Source organism: Camarhynchus parvulus, chromosome 14 (genome assembly GCF_901933205.1).
Source record: "Camarhynchus parvulus chromosome 14, STF_HiC, whole genome shotgun sequence".
Classification (NCBI taxonomy): Eukaryota; Metazoa; Chordata; class Aves; order Passeriformes; family Thraupidae; genus Camarhynchus; species Camarhynchus parvulus.
This window is the reverse complement of record NC_044584.1, coordinates 13,576,142-13,591,573: the sequence shown is the minus strand read 5'-3', so window position 1 is coordinate 13,591,573 and position 15,432 is coordinate 13,576,142. Positions and strand designations below refer to the sequence as shown.

Here is a 15,432-nt window from a genome sequence, read left to right as displayed (position 1 = left end):
TCCTGACATTTATTTGCTCTGGGCCACTGTACCTTGTCCTTCTCATTCCAAATGACAGTAAGGACATCCTGGTGACTGCGTGCTGAATGTTTCACATATAAGTTGGCCCAGGCATGCCGTGGAAAAGGGATGGAGAGAGGATGGAGAAGTTCCACTACAAGGAAAACAAACAAGTAACATTTCCCACCAGGAATCATGACCCTTCCCAGGACATTTTCCCGCAGGCAGCAGGACATCCCTTGGCTCCCAGGGAAACATCTCTGCTCACACACACTCCCGTACCCAGCAGCCACAAGGAATTCAGTGTGCTGATGTCTGCTCAACACGAGGAAATGTGAGAACAGAACTCTCTCTCAATTTACCAGCAGAACAGTGGTTACCTGCAAAAGACTGACAGCTACACCCAGAACAACCTCAGCAACAACCACCAGGGAAATAATCTGTGTGAAACTGAGATGGCCTTACGCTGGAAGAGGAACAGCTTACAACACTCGAACAGGTAAGTGCAGTTATCTTCTCTATTTTCAGATCATAAAGTCTCAACATAAGGATTTAACACCTCAAGGTAGCAGCCAGTGTGACCAGTGCTCCCTTCAGCACCCAGTACTGAAGTTTTATGTTCCATATTCACAAAGCAGAAAGAGAATTCTGAAGTGGATGTTTTTAACAGCCAGACCCTATAATGAATTTAAAGCAAATGAGACCTTAGAAGCCCTAAATTGAAACCAGGATTGAAACCCTTTGGACATGCATTTTGAAATCAGATTTATGTAGTTTATTTATAGTCTGCTTTGAACACTTGTAAAAGACTTGAGAAGCCTACCCTGAATGCCATGGCCTCCAGGCAGCTTTGGGAAGAGTCCAGTGTAAGTGCCTGTTAGCTTTATCTCTTTGCCATCCCACAGGGCAATGTGCCTCAGCAGATGAGTTCTGTTGCCTTTTTGGTAAATTGTCATAAACATAAGTTGTCTCGGAAGAATTTTTAACTAAAAATAAAAGAGGGCAAACATTAAACCCCAAGTTCTCTGAGAGAGTAAAACCTGAGTGTAATTTTGGTACCCCAAAGTCCTGTGGGGTCTATAGGAATGTGTTTTTAAAGGTGTAGTACAATGATACTCTAAGCCCACTGCTCTTGTACAAGCAACTACTCATTTCTATTTGTCTTCATTTCTTCATTTTGCAAATAATGGAACATATATAAACAACCAAGTATTCCCTTTACAACAGTCTTTGATTATTATTCAGTTTGATTTTCTTTTATCTCACAGAATAAACCTAACATCAAGAGTTCCACTATTACAGAATAAATCCAGCAGATAGCACAAACAACAACAGGTATTTGTGATGTCTTTTCTTATTTAGAGAAACAAATGTGTGGCACCTGCATTGCAAAAACTGGTTCAGTTTGTAGCACATTATTTTTCTTATTTCCTATAAATCCTATATGAGTGCTCCATCTATAGGAGCAAACAAATATAAACTCAAACTAATCCACAGTCAAATGTTTGCTCATGCTACTGGAGAAATCAAGGGCAAAACACCTCACACAGCAGGAGCTGCTTTTGTCCTTCCCTGCTTGGCAGCCACCCCCTGAGTGCCCTCCTGTCACAGCCTGCCTTTGCTGGCAGTGGATGGTACCAACCTGGGCCATGGTCTGTGCCACCTCAATGGCATTGGTGTAGCTGCTTCCAGTCAAAGTTAGCTTTGCTGAAATGTTGAAATCCCTTTTTTCCATCCTGAGGTAGAGTTTGCCTTTTGCTTCACTCATATCATAATTTACCTTTTCAAGTTCCCATTAAATTTAAAAAAAAAAAAAAGAAAAGAAAAGACTGGAATGGTTAACATCTTTAAAAACAGGAACAGCCTCAGTAATAAAACATGTTAGAGATACTAGTACTAGAAATGAAGCAGCTTGACTTCTAACATATTAGACAAGTCTACTTTGCAGTGATGTATGCAATGGATTACTTGCAGATAGTTACCTTAGAAGACAGCTGTGCTGCACAGGGGAAGTACTGTAGAAAGAAGGGATGAGTCTGGAGTGCTTTTATATTCAACTCTTCACTAAAGGGAAGAAATGTTCTCTTGTTCAACAATATTTTACAAAGTCCACTCTTGCTGGCAGCACAACTTCATCTGAGTTAGCTCCAAGTCTGCCACAGCTTTAGAGTTAAAATGGCAGCACCTGCCACTGAACACTTACCCAGCTCCCAGTTTTTGATACATTCACACAAAATGAGCTCAATTAAAAAATCTGTGTATGCATCCCAGGGACAGAATGTAGCCCACTGGACCAGAAATCATTTTGCCATAGCAAATGCATCAGCTTTTTAAAAATGCGAAAGGTATTTTGGAATCTGACTTTGCATGCACTGTCATGGTTTATAAACTTAGAATTTACAATGATTAGAGATTTTAACAGAACTTACAAGACTTTTCAGTGCAAAGGTCTTTTGCTAGAAAGTTAAGAAATATATGAAATACCCCAAGGCTAAAAATATCACACCTCTAAACACCCTTAGAAGCCTACAGTTTTGTGCAGATACAGCCATACTGACACCAACTTAGAAAACCAAGTCACCATAAGATTAATTAATTTAATAAGATTTAAATACTTATGTCAAGTTAAGTTATATTTTTAAGTACTTGTCTGGTCCAGGCCTAGAGTTTTATGACTCTTTCACTGTCTGCTACTTGGATTCTGTGTGGGCAGGCAGAGACAGGTCCCAGGCTGTGAGGAGAAGAATCTATTTGCAGCCCTTCAGAAACTCCGTGAGGTTTATAGAGTGGTTGGTGTGACTACTCACTATCCAAGTTTTGTTATCCATTTCACCAGTGATTTGGTGATTAATACAATAACTGTTTCCATGGAAATTGGTGGCCTAATGACATTTTTTTATAGTGCTCAGAATGACCCTTTTACCCTTGCTGGTCTTTTTTTCTACTGATGGAAAAGGAGAAGTTTTTGTTTTGTTCATAGGTCAGCCTCAGAGCACCTTCAGTTTCATTTTCAGTCATGACTTCTTGAATTGTCATCTGTGGAGGGGGAAAATAAACAAATCACACGCCATAATTCTGCCCATCATTTCACCTCAACTGAGCACAATCTCTGGACTCACTTAAAACCATCATCTTGACTGAAGTTTACCTTCCAGACAGGCCTTCTGGATGCTTCCTAGATGTAAACCAAGAGCCTCATGAGAGGTTTTCCTTTTTTTTTTTTGTGAGTGCTTCCATAGCTACTCATTTGCATTATTGACAAATATTAGTGTTACTTTCAATGTACCCTTATCTAGTTTAAGTCTAAAGCTACTGGTTCTTGTTTATGTCTCCACAATCTCATGTTTCATCTACCAGAAAGAAATTGTGCCTTTTTTTTTAATAAACAGATCAGGCTCCACCATTTTTTTGCTCCAGGGCATTCTTCCCACAGCTGCTGCATCATCTACAGCCTCATCCTGAAACTGCTAAAGAACCTGTCTGGGAGAGATGAGGGCCATTTCCCACATTTCAATAGCAACACTGGTATTTGCCAAAGTCTGTGGGACCAGTAATTTCTGAAGTCCCCTGGTTATACTCATACCTTATAAATGAATAAGGCACCTCAAGAATTACCACCTCTGCTTTTCTTTTTTTTCATTCAAACATTTAGAGGACAAAAGACATTTCACTAAATATTAATGGGGAAGAAGCAGTGAAAATATCTTATACCTTTCAATAAAAGGCTGGCAGTAAATATTCCCTTGAAACACTGATACTTAATATGCAGGTTTAATATTGATCTAATGTTTAATGTTTTCTAAAGTTGACCTTTACTCTTGCATCCTAGCTACATGGCCTGTTAGTTGAAGAGAAGGTGGTGGATCACTTGGAAGTGTTTTTCTGTGTACTACCCTTCAAATGGGAAGGGGACATTTCAACTAATGCTTCTTTCTCCCAGGGGATAAACAGACACAGCCTTTGTTGATCCTATCAAGTAGTTTGGAATATAAATCTACTTCTGTTTATTCAACACTGAAGCATTTTAGGTATTTGTGCTACAAGTGGTTTAACCAAGGCAAGGAGTTCTCTAGGTATGAAGGACAGCTGTTTTCTACCAAAAGTTCTTTCTACTTTTGTGAGCCCTATCAGCTGCAAAGTGACAGTAAATACATGCCTTCCTGAAATGATTAACCCTGAAAATGGGGATTTCAGGTACCTGACCAGGCTCCTTAGAAACAGACCACTAGCTCTGTACTTAAGTTAAACGAGGATTCAGATAAACTGGGCCAAGTCAGCTCTCAGCTGCACTTATATATAACCTGGAGTAATTTCACGGAGGAGTGAAATTACCTGGAAGTGCTCTGGATTAATGCAAATGTAACTCAAGTGACAGCTTTCATCAAAGCACAGCAAAAGTTTTGAGATGCATTACCTTAAAAAAGAAGGGAAGTCCCAGGTGACGGAAAAGTGATATTGAATGCTTCACTTCTGCCATGAACACAAATATACCAAAGACTTCAAAGTCTGTGTCAACATCCACAGTCACAGTTATATCTTTCTCATCATACTGGATTTCACAGACAGTCTTGACTTTGTTTTCTATATAGAAGGGACCAAACAGTTCCAATTTGAGCAGCTAATTTTTGAGAAATTTCAGCACTGCCTGCATAATATCAACCCAGCCAGCTTTTAGCTTAATACATTCATCAAGAAGAAGTCACCATTCAAGATTACAAGAATTTCAGCCTGTGGTTGGAGGAGGGCAGAGTTTTTCTGGATGTCCTTGAACTTGGTCCTTAAAAAGTCTTGTGGTAACAGAGCTTGTGTACCCACATCCAGTGTTAAGTGGCAAGTTAGTTCCTGTCAAGAATGTATTTGGGCAGCTAGAGCTGACTAATCCATACAGCCAACTGCATCCCTGGCCTGCAGCAGCCTCTTCCAGGGAAGAGCTCTGAGCTGTTTTGACCTCCAGTGACTCATTTGGTTCCAGCTGCAGCAGCTCAACAATGCCCAAAGGGCATGACCTGAAGACCTTTCCCCACTGTCCTACCAGCTTTTCATTTTTGAAAAGGAAGATACAAAACTGCTAAAAGATCAAAGTGAGATAAGATACGTGAAACCCTGCAAATTCTTTAAGGTAAGACAAAACCCACAGAAATGGTGGGTTTGTGGTGGAAATCACATGGTGACTGTGGCTGTCCTGAGAACAACCTCTTGTCCTGTTGCTTTTTTCTGAATGGGTGAAAGGATCTGATGCCACTCACATCAGTATTGATTCAGTGCCTGCTAACCTCAGTAATTTCTGCCCTTTGGTGCTCTCACAGTTGTTTTCTTCAACATGAATATATTCCCCTGGGGGCACTTAAGATCACAGTGTAAGACAGATATGCAGATAGGATTTATGCCAGGGCAAACTTTGAGGGCAGGCTGGCTCCATCAACTAATCACAGATGCAGTTTCAGAATGACAAGTTCACTTACAAACAAGATAAAGTCTCTTTAGGTACTACCAGCAAATCTTAGTCCGTTTGTAGCCTGTTGAAGGAACAGCTGAAACATCCTCATAGAGCTATTACAGAATAAAAACCCTGCTAGGAATGGCAGGTACCCACCTGATTTCTGTAAACTGAAAATCAAGTTGATTGCCTTAGGGTAGCCAGAAGCCTGGAGTACCTCACTGCTGTGCACACTCTGGCAGAACAGATCCACTTGGTGGCCAACATAATGGGAGTTTATTATGTATGTGATTGATGTTTCTCCAGCTGCAATGTGCACATATCTCTCTTGAGTAGTGTTTCTCCCTTGAAAAACCACATCTATCTAAAAATGACATGTAAATATAAGTTCTCAAAACAATATTTATATAGTATTTAGCTTTAAGACTGGAGAAAATGAAAGCGAAAGAAAGTTCTGTCTAGTCTACACTTATGTCAAAATCTATCCATTAACAAAACATCTCTTGGCCTTTCATTAATCATCTTTTGCTTTCAAGTATGAAGCTCATTCAACTGAATGAATGTCAAGCCATGCCAGCCTCACTGATCTACGGCAAATTTTCATTAGGTTCTTTTTCATCCCACAAACACAGCTTCCTTCTTATAAAGGATACTTAATATACACCTACTGACAATAGTTACCAGATAGTAGCTACTCCAATAATTATCTCAAAATAGTATCCAAAGAAATACTTCTTTCAGTACAAAATTCCCATTAAAGAGCACAGGAGCAATACTCCAGACCCTGGTGCAATGTGCTCAAGCTGTCCTGTAGAGTTACAATATCAACAGTACCCATTCCACTACCACTGACCAGAATGGAAGAATCTAGTTCAGAAAGCAGTCAAGGAGAAACTTTCTATTTCAGTAATTCAGGTTTTAGGCATCCATGGTTTTTAAATATCAGAAAATCTCAGCTTCCATCCTGTACCTTACAAAATGGGAGTTTTCATTCAAGCCACGAGCTTGAATTACACCCTTATACAGGACAATAATTATAAAACAAACAAACAAACAAAACAACAAAACCCCAAAACTACCTGCAAAGATGACGGGACTCTGGCTTGTAGCAGCCATGGCAAAGAGTGATGGAAATTCCCTGTTATGTTGGTACTTGTTTCAAACTCCTGAATTTGTCCTTCGAGAACTGTTAGGTGAGCACCATAAAGCACTTTCAAACTAAAGCTCCTGGTAACTTTGAGGTTCAAGATAGCCTGTGTGCAATAAAAGTGAATTGTGAAAAGACAGAATTGTAAAAGTTAAAGCTCCTGCTGGTCAGGGTTCTTTCTTTGGTTGAGACAGTATAATCTCAAAGATGTGTCAAAGATGCATCTTGTATCATTTTATAACACAACACAACATAGTTATAAATGTCCCTTTTATTTTAGAATTCAACCATTTAACAAGTATTCTCAAGTATGGCCATGCTTTAATGCTATTACATGGGTAATAAGTCTTGTGTTTCTCAGATAAAAAAATATGCCAGGTAATCAGAGTTCAGAAGGAAAATACCATTTGGAAAGGACCCAGTGAAATCCCAGCAGTGCTCCCCTCTGCCCTATGTGTCCAGGGGACACTGCAGCTCTGTCAGACCCAAAAATGCAATGCCCTCCTCTCACTTCACACTGGGAGCAAACTCCAGCCCCAGGCCTGCAGAAAGTCCTGGTCTGAACTCTTCTCCCATGAGAACAAACTGAGCTTCTGGACTCTCCTCAAGAACAAAGGGAGCACCGGGACTCCCCTTCACCAAAACAGCAAACGTGTAAAGTCCCATCTACACCTGCTGCCCTTTGCCATCTCACTTCCCCAGCTGCTGTCCCCCTCGTGCCATGGCTCCAGGTTCATAACGTACCTGCAACTCAATCCTGTCTTGTATTTGCAAAGTCTTCAATGTGTCTATGTTATGAGTCAGTTTGTAGTTAAGAGACACAACATCCAACTTCTGGACAAAGTTCAGTTCTTCTGTAATCTGCTCAGTTCAAGTAAATATGACAAAAGTTAACTGTGGCACATCTCTGATATGGAGACTTCTCTGAATAACCACAATCATGGGACTAATTACACATTAGAATAAAATTATGAAAACCATGAAAACTTGATGGTGAAGAATTGTCTAACTTTTTTAGAAGTCACAGCTTTGTACTGTAAGAGGGAATATGCTGCACCAAGTGAAGATTCTTGATAAGGAAGGTTTGAGATCATTTACAAATGAGAGTCAAGGATCATTGCTGATGTCAAATTTGTTGCAAGGAGCAATTGCACAGAAGGACTGGCTGAAAGATACTGCCTTCATTTAATTAAGGTCTTTAGAACTAACCCAGCCCCAGCAAAGTACTGCATTTGGATTGTCTGCAGAAACAATATTTACCAAATCAATTAACTCACTTCAACTTCTATTTCACATATTACTGATATGGAGAAGACACTTACTTGCTTGTTGTTCACACAGAAATGAATAAATCCTTTATAGAAGTCACTGTTTCTTTCTGATATCACATCAAGTAACATCCTCATGGGAATGCCAATGTCAGCAGCTCCTTGGATGTTATGGGTTAGCACTGCATCCAGCTCTTGCCTTTCCTGTTAACATTTCACGGCACAGAAAGCAAAGCACATGTAGAACCCAAAGACTGCTGCAATGCAAAGCTCCAACCAGAAATCTGTCTGTCCTACATTTAACAGGAATTAAATTCCCACTGGCTATGTTGTTTCTCTATGGCACAGAAACATGCAGAAATTACCAGTTATGGCAGGAAAGTTAAACACCTGAGGAAACAGGTACTTGTGGTGTTCTCTACTCTCTTGCTCTGATGACAAGAGAATCCAAACTTGTAATTGTCAACAGAAAAGCAAGAGATTCACAGCCTTCCCTATGTTACTGTCTCACTGAATAAACAAACAGTAGTGTCTCAATTAATCACTGCCTATTATTTTGCAGGCTAAATCACAGTGATGTAAAGAACATCCAACAGTAGAATACAAATTTACACATAAACAGCATAACAAGGAAATTATTCAGGAAGAGCCTATGCATTGGTTACTGCACACTGAAGGTGCCAGATTTTCAAAGATTTTATTATTTCATTTTTATTCTGGCATTTACTACTTAAGCTTGACTATTTGTTCCAAGTAACACAGGTAGGAGTACATTATTCAGTACTTTGTTCACACACTCCCACAGCCTGCAGGGTACTCACATCAGTGACTTTTAGTATAAAGAGTCCTTGGAATTTACTTTCATCAACAGTAATCAGTGTCTGTGAATCTAGGTTCATTTTATCCATCAAAAGATAGCCTGAGCCATCAATTTTCATTGGTGCTCCAAGATCCTGTAAAAGAAAGAAAAAACATAAAAATCACCACTTTAGCACTTAACCACAAATACATTATAGCTCTGAAACTTAATTCCTAATAGTAACTTTAATCACCTAGCTGTAAAATCAAGTATATCAGGCAGCACAGGCACAGGATGTTTCAGAAATCTTGAGAGACAACTTTGAATAATCATAATTTCTGAACAGAAAAACCCTTCAGAGTTCTCAACCATCTTTTAGAAAATACATCTGAGCTAGTACAAGAAAGTCATTATCTGCAGGTACTGATTAACAGAAAATTTGGTGTATGCCATATGACAAAACAGTGAATGAGTGACTCCAGAAGTAAGATGCAACATTTAAAGAGAATGTTTTTATTTTTCTCTGCTACCTCTTTGAAGTACCTAGATTATTGTCTTTTGACTTTACCAGGTACAAAGCATTATACTAGCTTAGATGTATAAATTCAACATTAAAGGAGAAAATTTTTTACTATACCTGAATTGTTTGGCACTTGTTTTCTATAAGCATTTTCCACTGCAAGTTCTTTTCAGGGTCAAAGTCTCCATTCATTTGAAGCTCACAGGCCCCCAGTTTCATTCCAACTCCAATGAGATATTTTAAGTGTTTCCGTGCAGTGATGGACAGCTCATTTTCCCTTGGGATTTCCCTCAGCTGGGGGAGGTCATGCCTGAACTGAATCTCCAGAGCCAGCTTTGGCTTGCACTCTGCTCTCACTTCAAGACGGGCAGTTTTGCCTCCTGTTTCCAGGACAGAGAGCAGCTCTGCCTGGCACTTGTCCTTCTGAATCGATCCTGTGAGCCGGGACTGAGTTGGGAAACTGAGATCCTATCAAGATTTAAACAAAAAATCCTTTGGAATACACAAACACTTTAAGTGTATATTATATGATACAATATCAGAGACAAAACCTACAATCTCCCAACCTGCCATTTTTCTCCCCCTCAACAAGAAAGATGGTGATTTTTGCTGAATAGGACTTGATGGAAGATTTAACGACTGTCCTGCAGAACTCACAACTTCTGCATCTTTACAAAGTTTTACATTTACAAAAAACACAAATACCTGTTTCTTCAGATTGGCAAAGTTTACTAAACATTCCATGCTTCATCCACACCACGCCAATCTCAGTTTGCAAACAAATTAATGTTCAAAAAATCACAGGCCTAACAGACACTCTTGCACCTGGCTGTAGAAGGTTTGGTTTTTTTAATAATTAAACTTCCAGCTTTTCTCGTGCAACATCTCAAATTAAAGGTTTCTTCCCATTCTGTCAAAGGATTTCTACAAACACTGAAAATTCTACTACTTTTAATACTTTAAGAGGTTTTCATTCCCTTTTCACTACAACTTTCCTGTCATTTTTATGTTGCCACTTTGTAGTTGAGGAAGTTACTCAGTTTGAGGATTTGAAAGCAAAATATAAATGCCTATGAACATCTAGGAAAAAAACCCTGATTTTGCAATAGTCATTCTTTCCAATGTAGTCCGTGAGGCTAATTGGAAAAACCAAAGAAGTTCTCTTTTGATATAATGCTCACAGACCAGGGAATGTATTTCTCACAGAGTTCAGGCTGATATTGCTGTTCAGCCTTAGAGGGCAGTGTCGGCCTGTGAAGGCAACAGACAGCAAAGGCTGAGCTGATCTCAGTCCCAGCGAGCGCCTGAACAGGATGTGTGACACTGCCTTTGCCTAATGCTGTGGGACAGGCCTGCCTTTAGAGTGCCTTCCCAACCCTCCAGCAGTGCCATGTTAGCTAAAACACACAAGGCCTTCATTTGATCCCCAAACTCTCTTTAAAAGCTTCCCAGAGCTACCTGCAGAAGTTGACATTCTGTTTCTGTTTCCAGTGTCCAGTCAGCTTTATTCTGAATACAGAGATCCCCTCTAGCCCTCAGTCTGCATCTGCCAGCCTGCAGCAGGAAAATGCCCTCTGTGGTGGAGTCTGTGGCTGCAGAGAACAGGACTGAGTTTTCAAAAGGCAGCCCAAGGTGGCTGAGCCAGGGAAATGAATGCCTGAGCATCCCTTGGAGTGTGTATTCATGCTGGCAGGAGGTGTCTATCTGCACATCCACTGCTCTGCCATCACACTGCAGGTTCATTAACAAACCCACGTTGCAGATGTTCTGTTGAAATGAGCCCCCCAAGACTGCAGCACGAGGCAATCCCATCCTCTGCAACAGAAAAGATTACACAATTTAAAACACACAAAGCAAAGCAACTGTCTTCTCATTTGTTCCTAATTCATGAGAAAGCATTCCTTCTTTCTGAAACAATCTGTGTTTGAAAGGACCATACAAGACAGCTTGATTCAGAGAGAAATCAGAAATTTCTCTACCTCCACAATTCCAAACTGAAAGGACATGCTTTTCACTAGATTTTAGGACAAAAGTTTATTTTAATTAGTAAACTATTATTAAGCAACATTTTTATGGCAACACCTACCATTGTATTACTGCAAATTACCATTGCCCCCTACAAATGCTCTGACTCATTGCTCTGTAAGAACTTTAATGACCAAATTTGGCCTATCCACAAATGTATCAGGAGACAGTTTTCTGTGAGTCAGTGATCTGAAATACACAGACTGGAAGGGCATGCAGAAAACAACAATCTGGGCTTACCTCTAGACTGACGCACTTGTTTGTGAGAGCAAGTACCCATCCTGTCTCATTGCCTGCCAGGCTCACTTCCCCATCAGCTTCCAAAGTGCAAGGCCCAAGGACAATACCAAGGATGCCCTTGTACTTGTCACTTCTCATGGCTGACACCCTCAGTTGGTTCTCTCTGGAAATTCCCAGAGAATGAAGTGAAGGCAAAGAATGCTGGAAGTCGATTTCTAAATGAGGATGGGTGTTACTGGTGGCATAGAGTTGTAGGCAGGCAAATATGTCATGAAAAGAAACATGTCCAAAGAGGATGACAGTAAAGTTGCTGGTAAATATTGACCCATTCAGTGAAACTCTTGCTGGAGTCTGAAAAATTACAGAAAACTGTGGTCAAGTTTGCTTTCCTGTCAGGTCATATACTGTTTTTAAAAGCTCATATTACTTGAAGAGAACTGTTCCCTACACCATTTTGTATTCATCCTACATAATTATAAATGCTGAAGCCAACAGAGAGATTGACTCAAATCTTTATTTTGGAGTTCCATAATAGAAATAACAGGAAGAAAACTCAAAGCACTTATTAATGAAAATATTTGAAAGTGCACACAAAACTTCCAGGAAGCTCAAATCAATTTCTGTGTATCTGACACTTTCAGTACTTATTCCCTCCACAGTAGTTAAGACACTATGCTGTTGAGAGCAAAGTTTATAAATGAAGGAAGTACCTCAAAATGATGGAATGCAATTGCACCATTGCAAAGGCCAGAAAGTTGTTTGTTAGCAGATTCTCCACTGCAAGCAACCTGTTGATGTTGTCAACAAAGCACATTCAGAAAATGAAGAAAATCAGGGAAGACTAAAATTCAAAGGAGCAAGTTACAAGGCTGCTTTTTAAGGATCAAATGCATAAAGGCACCAAAACCATAGATGAAAGGTTAGAGCTCTGTTTCAAAAAGATAAACAGTTTAGTGTTTAGTGCACTAAATACATTAAAATAAATGGCAGGATTTTTGCAAACCTCTAGCACATGTGGAACAATGTTCATCAGTCCTCCCACATCATGGTGAAGTGAAAGAGAAATTTCCATAGCAGTGTCAGTGGTTTTCTTCTCTATTTCAATCTTGAGCTGCTCTGTCTCCACTGTGGTTGTTATCCCTGCAGCAATCTTTCTGGAGAAATTCTATGCACAAAAGAAAGCAAATCATGGAAAGAAACAAACAACATCCCAGCAACAACTGGGAAAGGCAGAGTGTACTGTACTTAAACATCACAGCCTGTGTCAGGGAGGCAGCACTGGTAAAATAAAAGTGCAAATTCATCGAGGGAACCTCATTTCAAATAGAGATTGCAGTGTTATGCCAGACCTCCTAAATGCAGTGTATCAATAATTCCTTCTGGCTCCAAAACATATTGAGAGTATTCAGTACCCTGAAGGATTTGAGCCCTCAGGCACAAACAATTAAAGCACTGGAACTATTAAAAAGCAAGGCAAAGGAAGTGTTTAGAATTCTTTGCACACCTCTGTGTCTCGCCCTACCACAGTGGTTGAAGCCACCCAAATATAAGCATGTAAGTGACTTAAGCCTTGCAGTGGATGTCTGAGATAGCAAAGTATTTGAACTCTTCTTTTATGGAACAATAATCTGCAATGTAAAAGAGCTGATAGAGATGCAGATAGAGAGAACAGTGGCCAAACAACACCATACCAGGAATCATGGTCCATAATGCTTCTGCAGGTAGGAATTTCCAAAGGGAAAGCCATGCTAAACACTGTTCTGCTCTTTAGCAGCCATCCAAAGGATGACACCAGGACCAGTTAAATCCAGTACCAGATGAAAGCCTTAGGCCTGCTGGTCCACTTCCCATTTATAGGGGAAAGATAAAATTGGACAAGACATATGTTCATATGCAGCAAAGCATTTCACTTAAATGAGAACTGAATGGAGCATCTCATTTAGTCTAGATTCAGCTCCAAGAGCTCAGATGACAGGTCCACAGTATGACAAGGAGCCAGACACCACCTTTTTTTCACTCAGTACTTTAGTGCATCTCAAAAACAGAGCAGTGTCTAAAATAAATACATAGAGTGCACAGGAAAAGCCTAGAGTTATTATATACACACAAATTGTCCTGCCAGAAATTAAACTTTCGCAGGCAGAACTCTTCTTACCTCATAATAGCCAGCAGCTTCTAAAACAAAAGGGATCCCATGTTCCTTTATCTTTGAGATGTTGTGCTTTAAGCTCACAGACAGCTGGGATGTTGGAGGCTCTATGGTCACTCTGTGCCTCTCAAACACAGCAACAATCCTTTCACTGCCACTCTGCAGGGCTATGGCAATGGTGTGATTTCCTGTGCCATGCTCACACGTGGCAGTAAGAATGCCATCCAAAGGCAACCCTATTGACAGGGGAGGAAGTAAAAGCAACACAGCACTTCTGGATTGTCATTACAGACTACAAAGCTGTATTACAGATCAAAAGAAGCCTTCTGTAATTTTTATAAGAGACACATCTTTATATAAAGTGTGATCACTTTAGTGATATTTATAGAAGGACATTACCTACCAGGTGAAAATCATATTGAAAAGGGACTGCTAAATTAAAATGTGGCATGCACTTTGGAAACCAAGAATTTTCCTTTTCTAAATAAAGGATATTTACCAATTGGTATGGTATCCAACTCCAGTAGTCAGCTGTCAGAAAAATTTAGAAAATATTTATTCTGTTCAAAGGAACTCATGCAAAATTACTGATAACTCCAGTTCGTGAAAATCCACAGCTTGGGTTAGGAAACAACATTATACTTAGAGGAACTGGTCAGCTTAGTGCTGTGCAAGAATACAGATGTACAAGAGAGAAATAATTTACTCTGAAGTATTTCAAAACTCTTTGAACTATTTCTGTGTCCATTTTATGGTATTTTCTCAACAATATTAAAAAGAATGCTGCTAAGTCTAGAACACATTTTGTTCTGGTGTGAGCAAACACAACTCATCTGTTTCCGCTGGTCAGCTGTCTTTTAGATAAATTCACCTTATTAGACCACACCATCAAGTCAGCTTTTGTTCCTACCTGCATTTTTAAAAAAGTTGACATTATGTGTGAAAGTCCCACTGACTCTGCTGTGCCCATGATCCATGATATTGAGAAAATCCACAGAAAGAGCCTTCTCATCCACCTGGAAGCTAGCTAGCCCCCTTTTCTTCTCTTTACTCAGTTCCAGGTGTGCTTTCAGTCTTGCCTCCCCTGGGATTGCCTGACTGCCATTCTGAACCATGGCAACAGTGAGATTGTGCACAGTGGTATTCCCAAACACATTCCTGTTCCTGACATGCAGTCCATACAGTCTTTGGTTGACCATCACATTGATGTTACCTGTAACAGGCAGAAATTATTACTGTGGAGAGAGATTCTTGGGACAGAAATAGCCACAGTTTTAGAAGTAATGTATAAGTTAACTGTTGCTTTAATACCAGGAGGAAGTAGAAAAAATTCCATTTATTACACTAGATAATTTTGCCTAATCTAGAGAGCAAAGCAAGTTCAGTGTTGAGGGTTTTTTACTAGTGAGTGTCTATGTTTAAAATAAATTACATTATAGTATTTCTGGCAGCTGTTCCTTTTTAGTCACCAAGCTTCTTGTGCCCTTAGGCCCTGTACTATACTGCACTCCCTCTGAAGGAAAATTTACGGATGGACTGTGACCTACTGCTTGTGTAATTGCAGGCTAAACAATCCCTCCAGAGCTCTGCAGTGACCTACTCCACCCATGGAGCCATTCAAAGGAGTGGAACTCTCAAGTCAGCCCCCACATTTCAGAAGAGGAAAGAGGCCACCCACTATTTCCTTTAATCCATGAAAACATGAAAAATCCAAACTGTGTTAGTTCACTGAAAAACACTCTCAACCCAATGACCCAAGGTTCATTCTGCATGCTAAGTACTCTGCTCTGCATTATACAGAATCACAGAATGGTTCAGGATAGAAGAGACCTTTAAGCCCATCTTGT

The 15,432-nt window shown here is 39.9% G+C and overlaps 1 protein-coding gene across 4 annotated transcripts in view; it reads right to left on the bottom strand.

Moving 5' to 3' along the window:
• Positions 1 to 15,432, bottom strand: part of LOC115909152 — a 74,441-nt gene that overhangs the window by 19,585 nt on the left and 39,424 nt on the right. For all 4 annotated transcript variants that reach the window (XM_030958261.1, XM_030958260.1, XM_030958259.1 and 1 more), the window contains exons 38-55: positions 14,496 to 14,798; positions 13,592 to 13,821; positions 12,440 to 12,601; positions 12,147 to 12,224; positions 11,437 to 11,787; positions 10,630 to 10,986; positions 9,289 to 9,639; positions 8,674 to 8,805; positions 7,907 to 8,056; positions 7,329 to 7,445; positions 6,517 to 6,690; positions 5,594 to 5,801; positions 4,415 to 4,581; positions 2,924 to 3,036; positions 1,983 to 2,064; positions 1,643 to 1,780; positions 824 to 986; positions 33 to 154 (exon numbers count right to left, since the gene is read on the bottom strand). In XM_030958261.1, the coding sequence (XP_030814121.1) occupies positions 33 to 154; positions 824 to 986; positions 1,643 to 1,780; positions 1,983 to 2,064; positions 2,924 to 3,036; positions 4,415 to 4,581; positions 5,594 to 5,801; positions 6,517 to 6,690; positions 7,329 to 7,445; positions 7,907 to 8,056; positions 8,674 to 8,805; positions 9,289 to 9,639; positions 10,630 to 10,986; positions 11,437 to 11,787; positions 12,147 to 12,224; positions 12,440 to 12,601; positions 13,592 to 13,821; positions 14,496 to 14,798 (3,398 nt within the window). The remainder of the gene's footprint in view (positions 1 to 32; positions 155 to 823; positions 987 to 1,642; positions 1,781 to 1,982; positions 2,065 to 2,923; positions 3,037 to 4,414; positions 4,582 to 5,593; positions 5,802 to 6,516; positions 6,691 to 7,328; positions 7,446 to 7,906; positions 8,057 to 8,673; positions 8,806 to 9,288; positions 9,640 to 10,629; positions 10,987 to 11,436; positions 11,788 to 12,146; positions 12,225 to 12,439; positions 12,602 to 13,591; positions 13,822 to 14,495; positions 14,799 to 15,432) is intronic.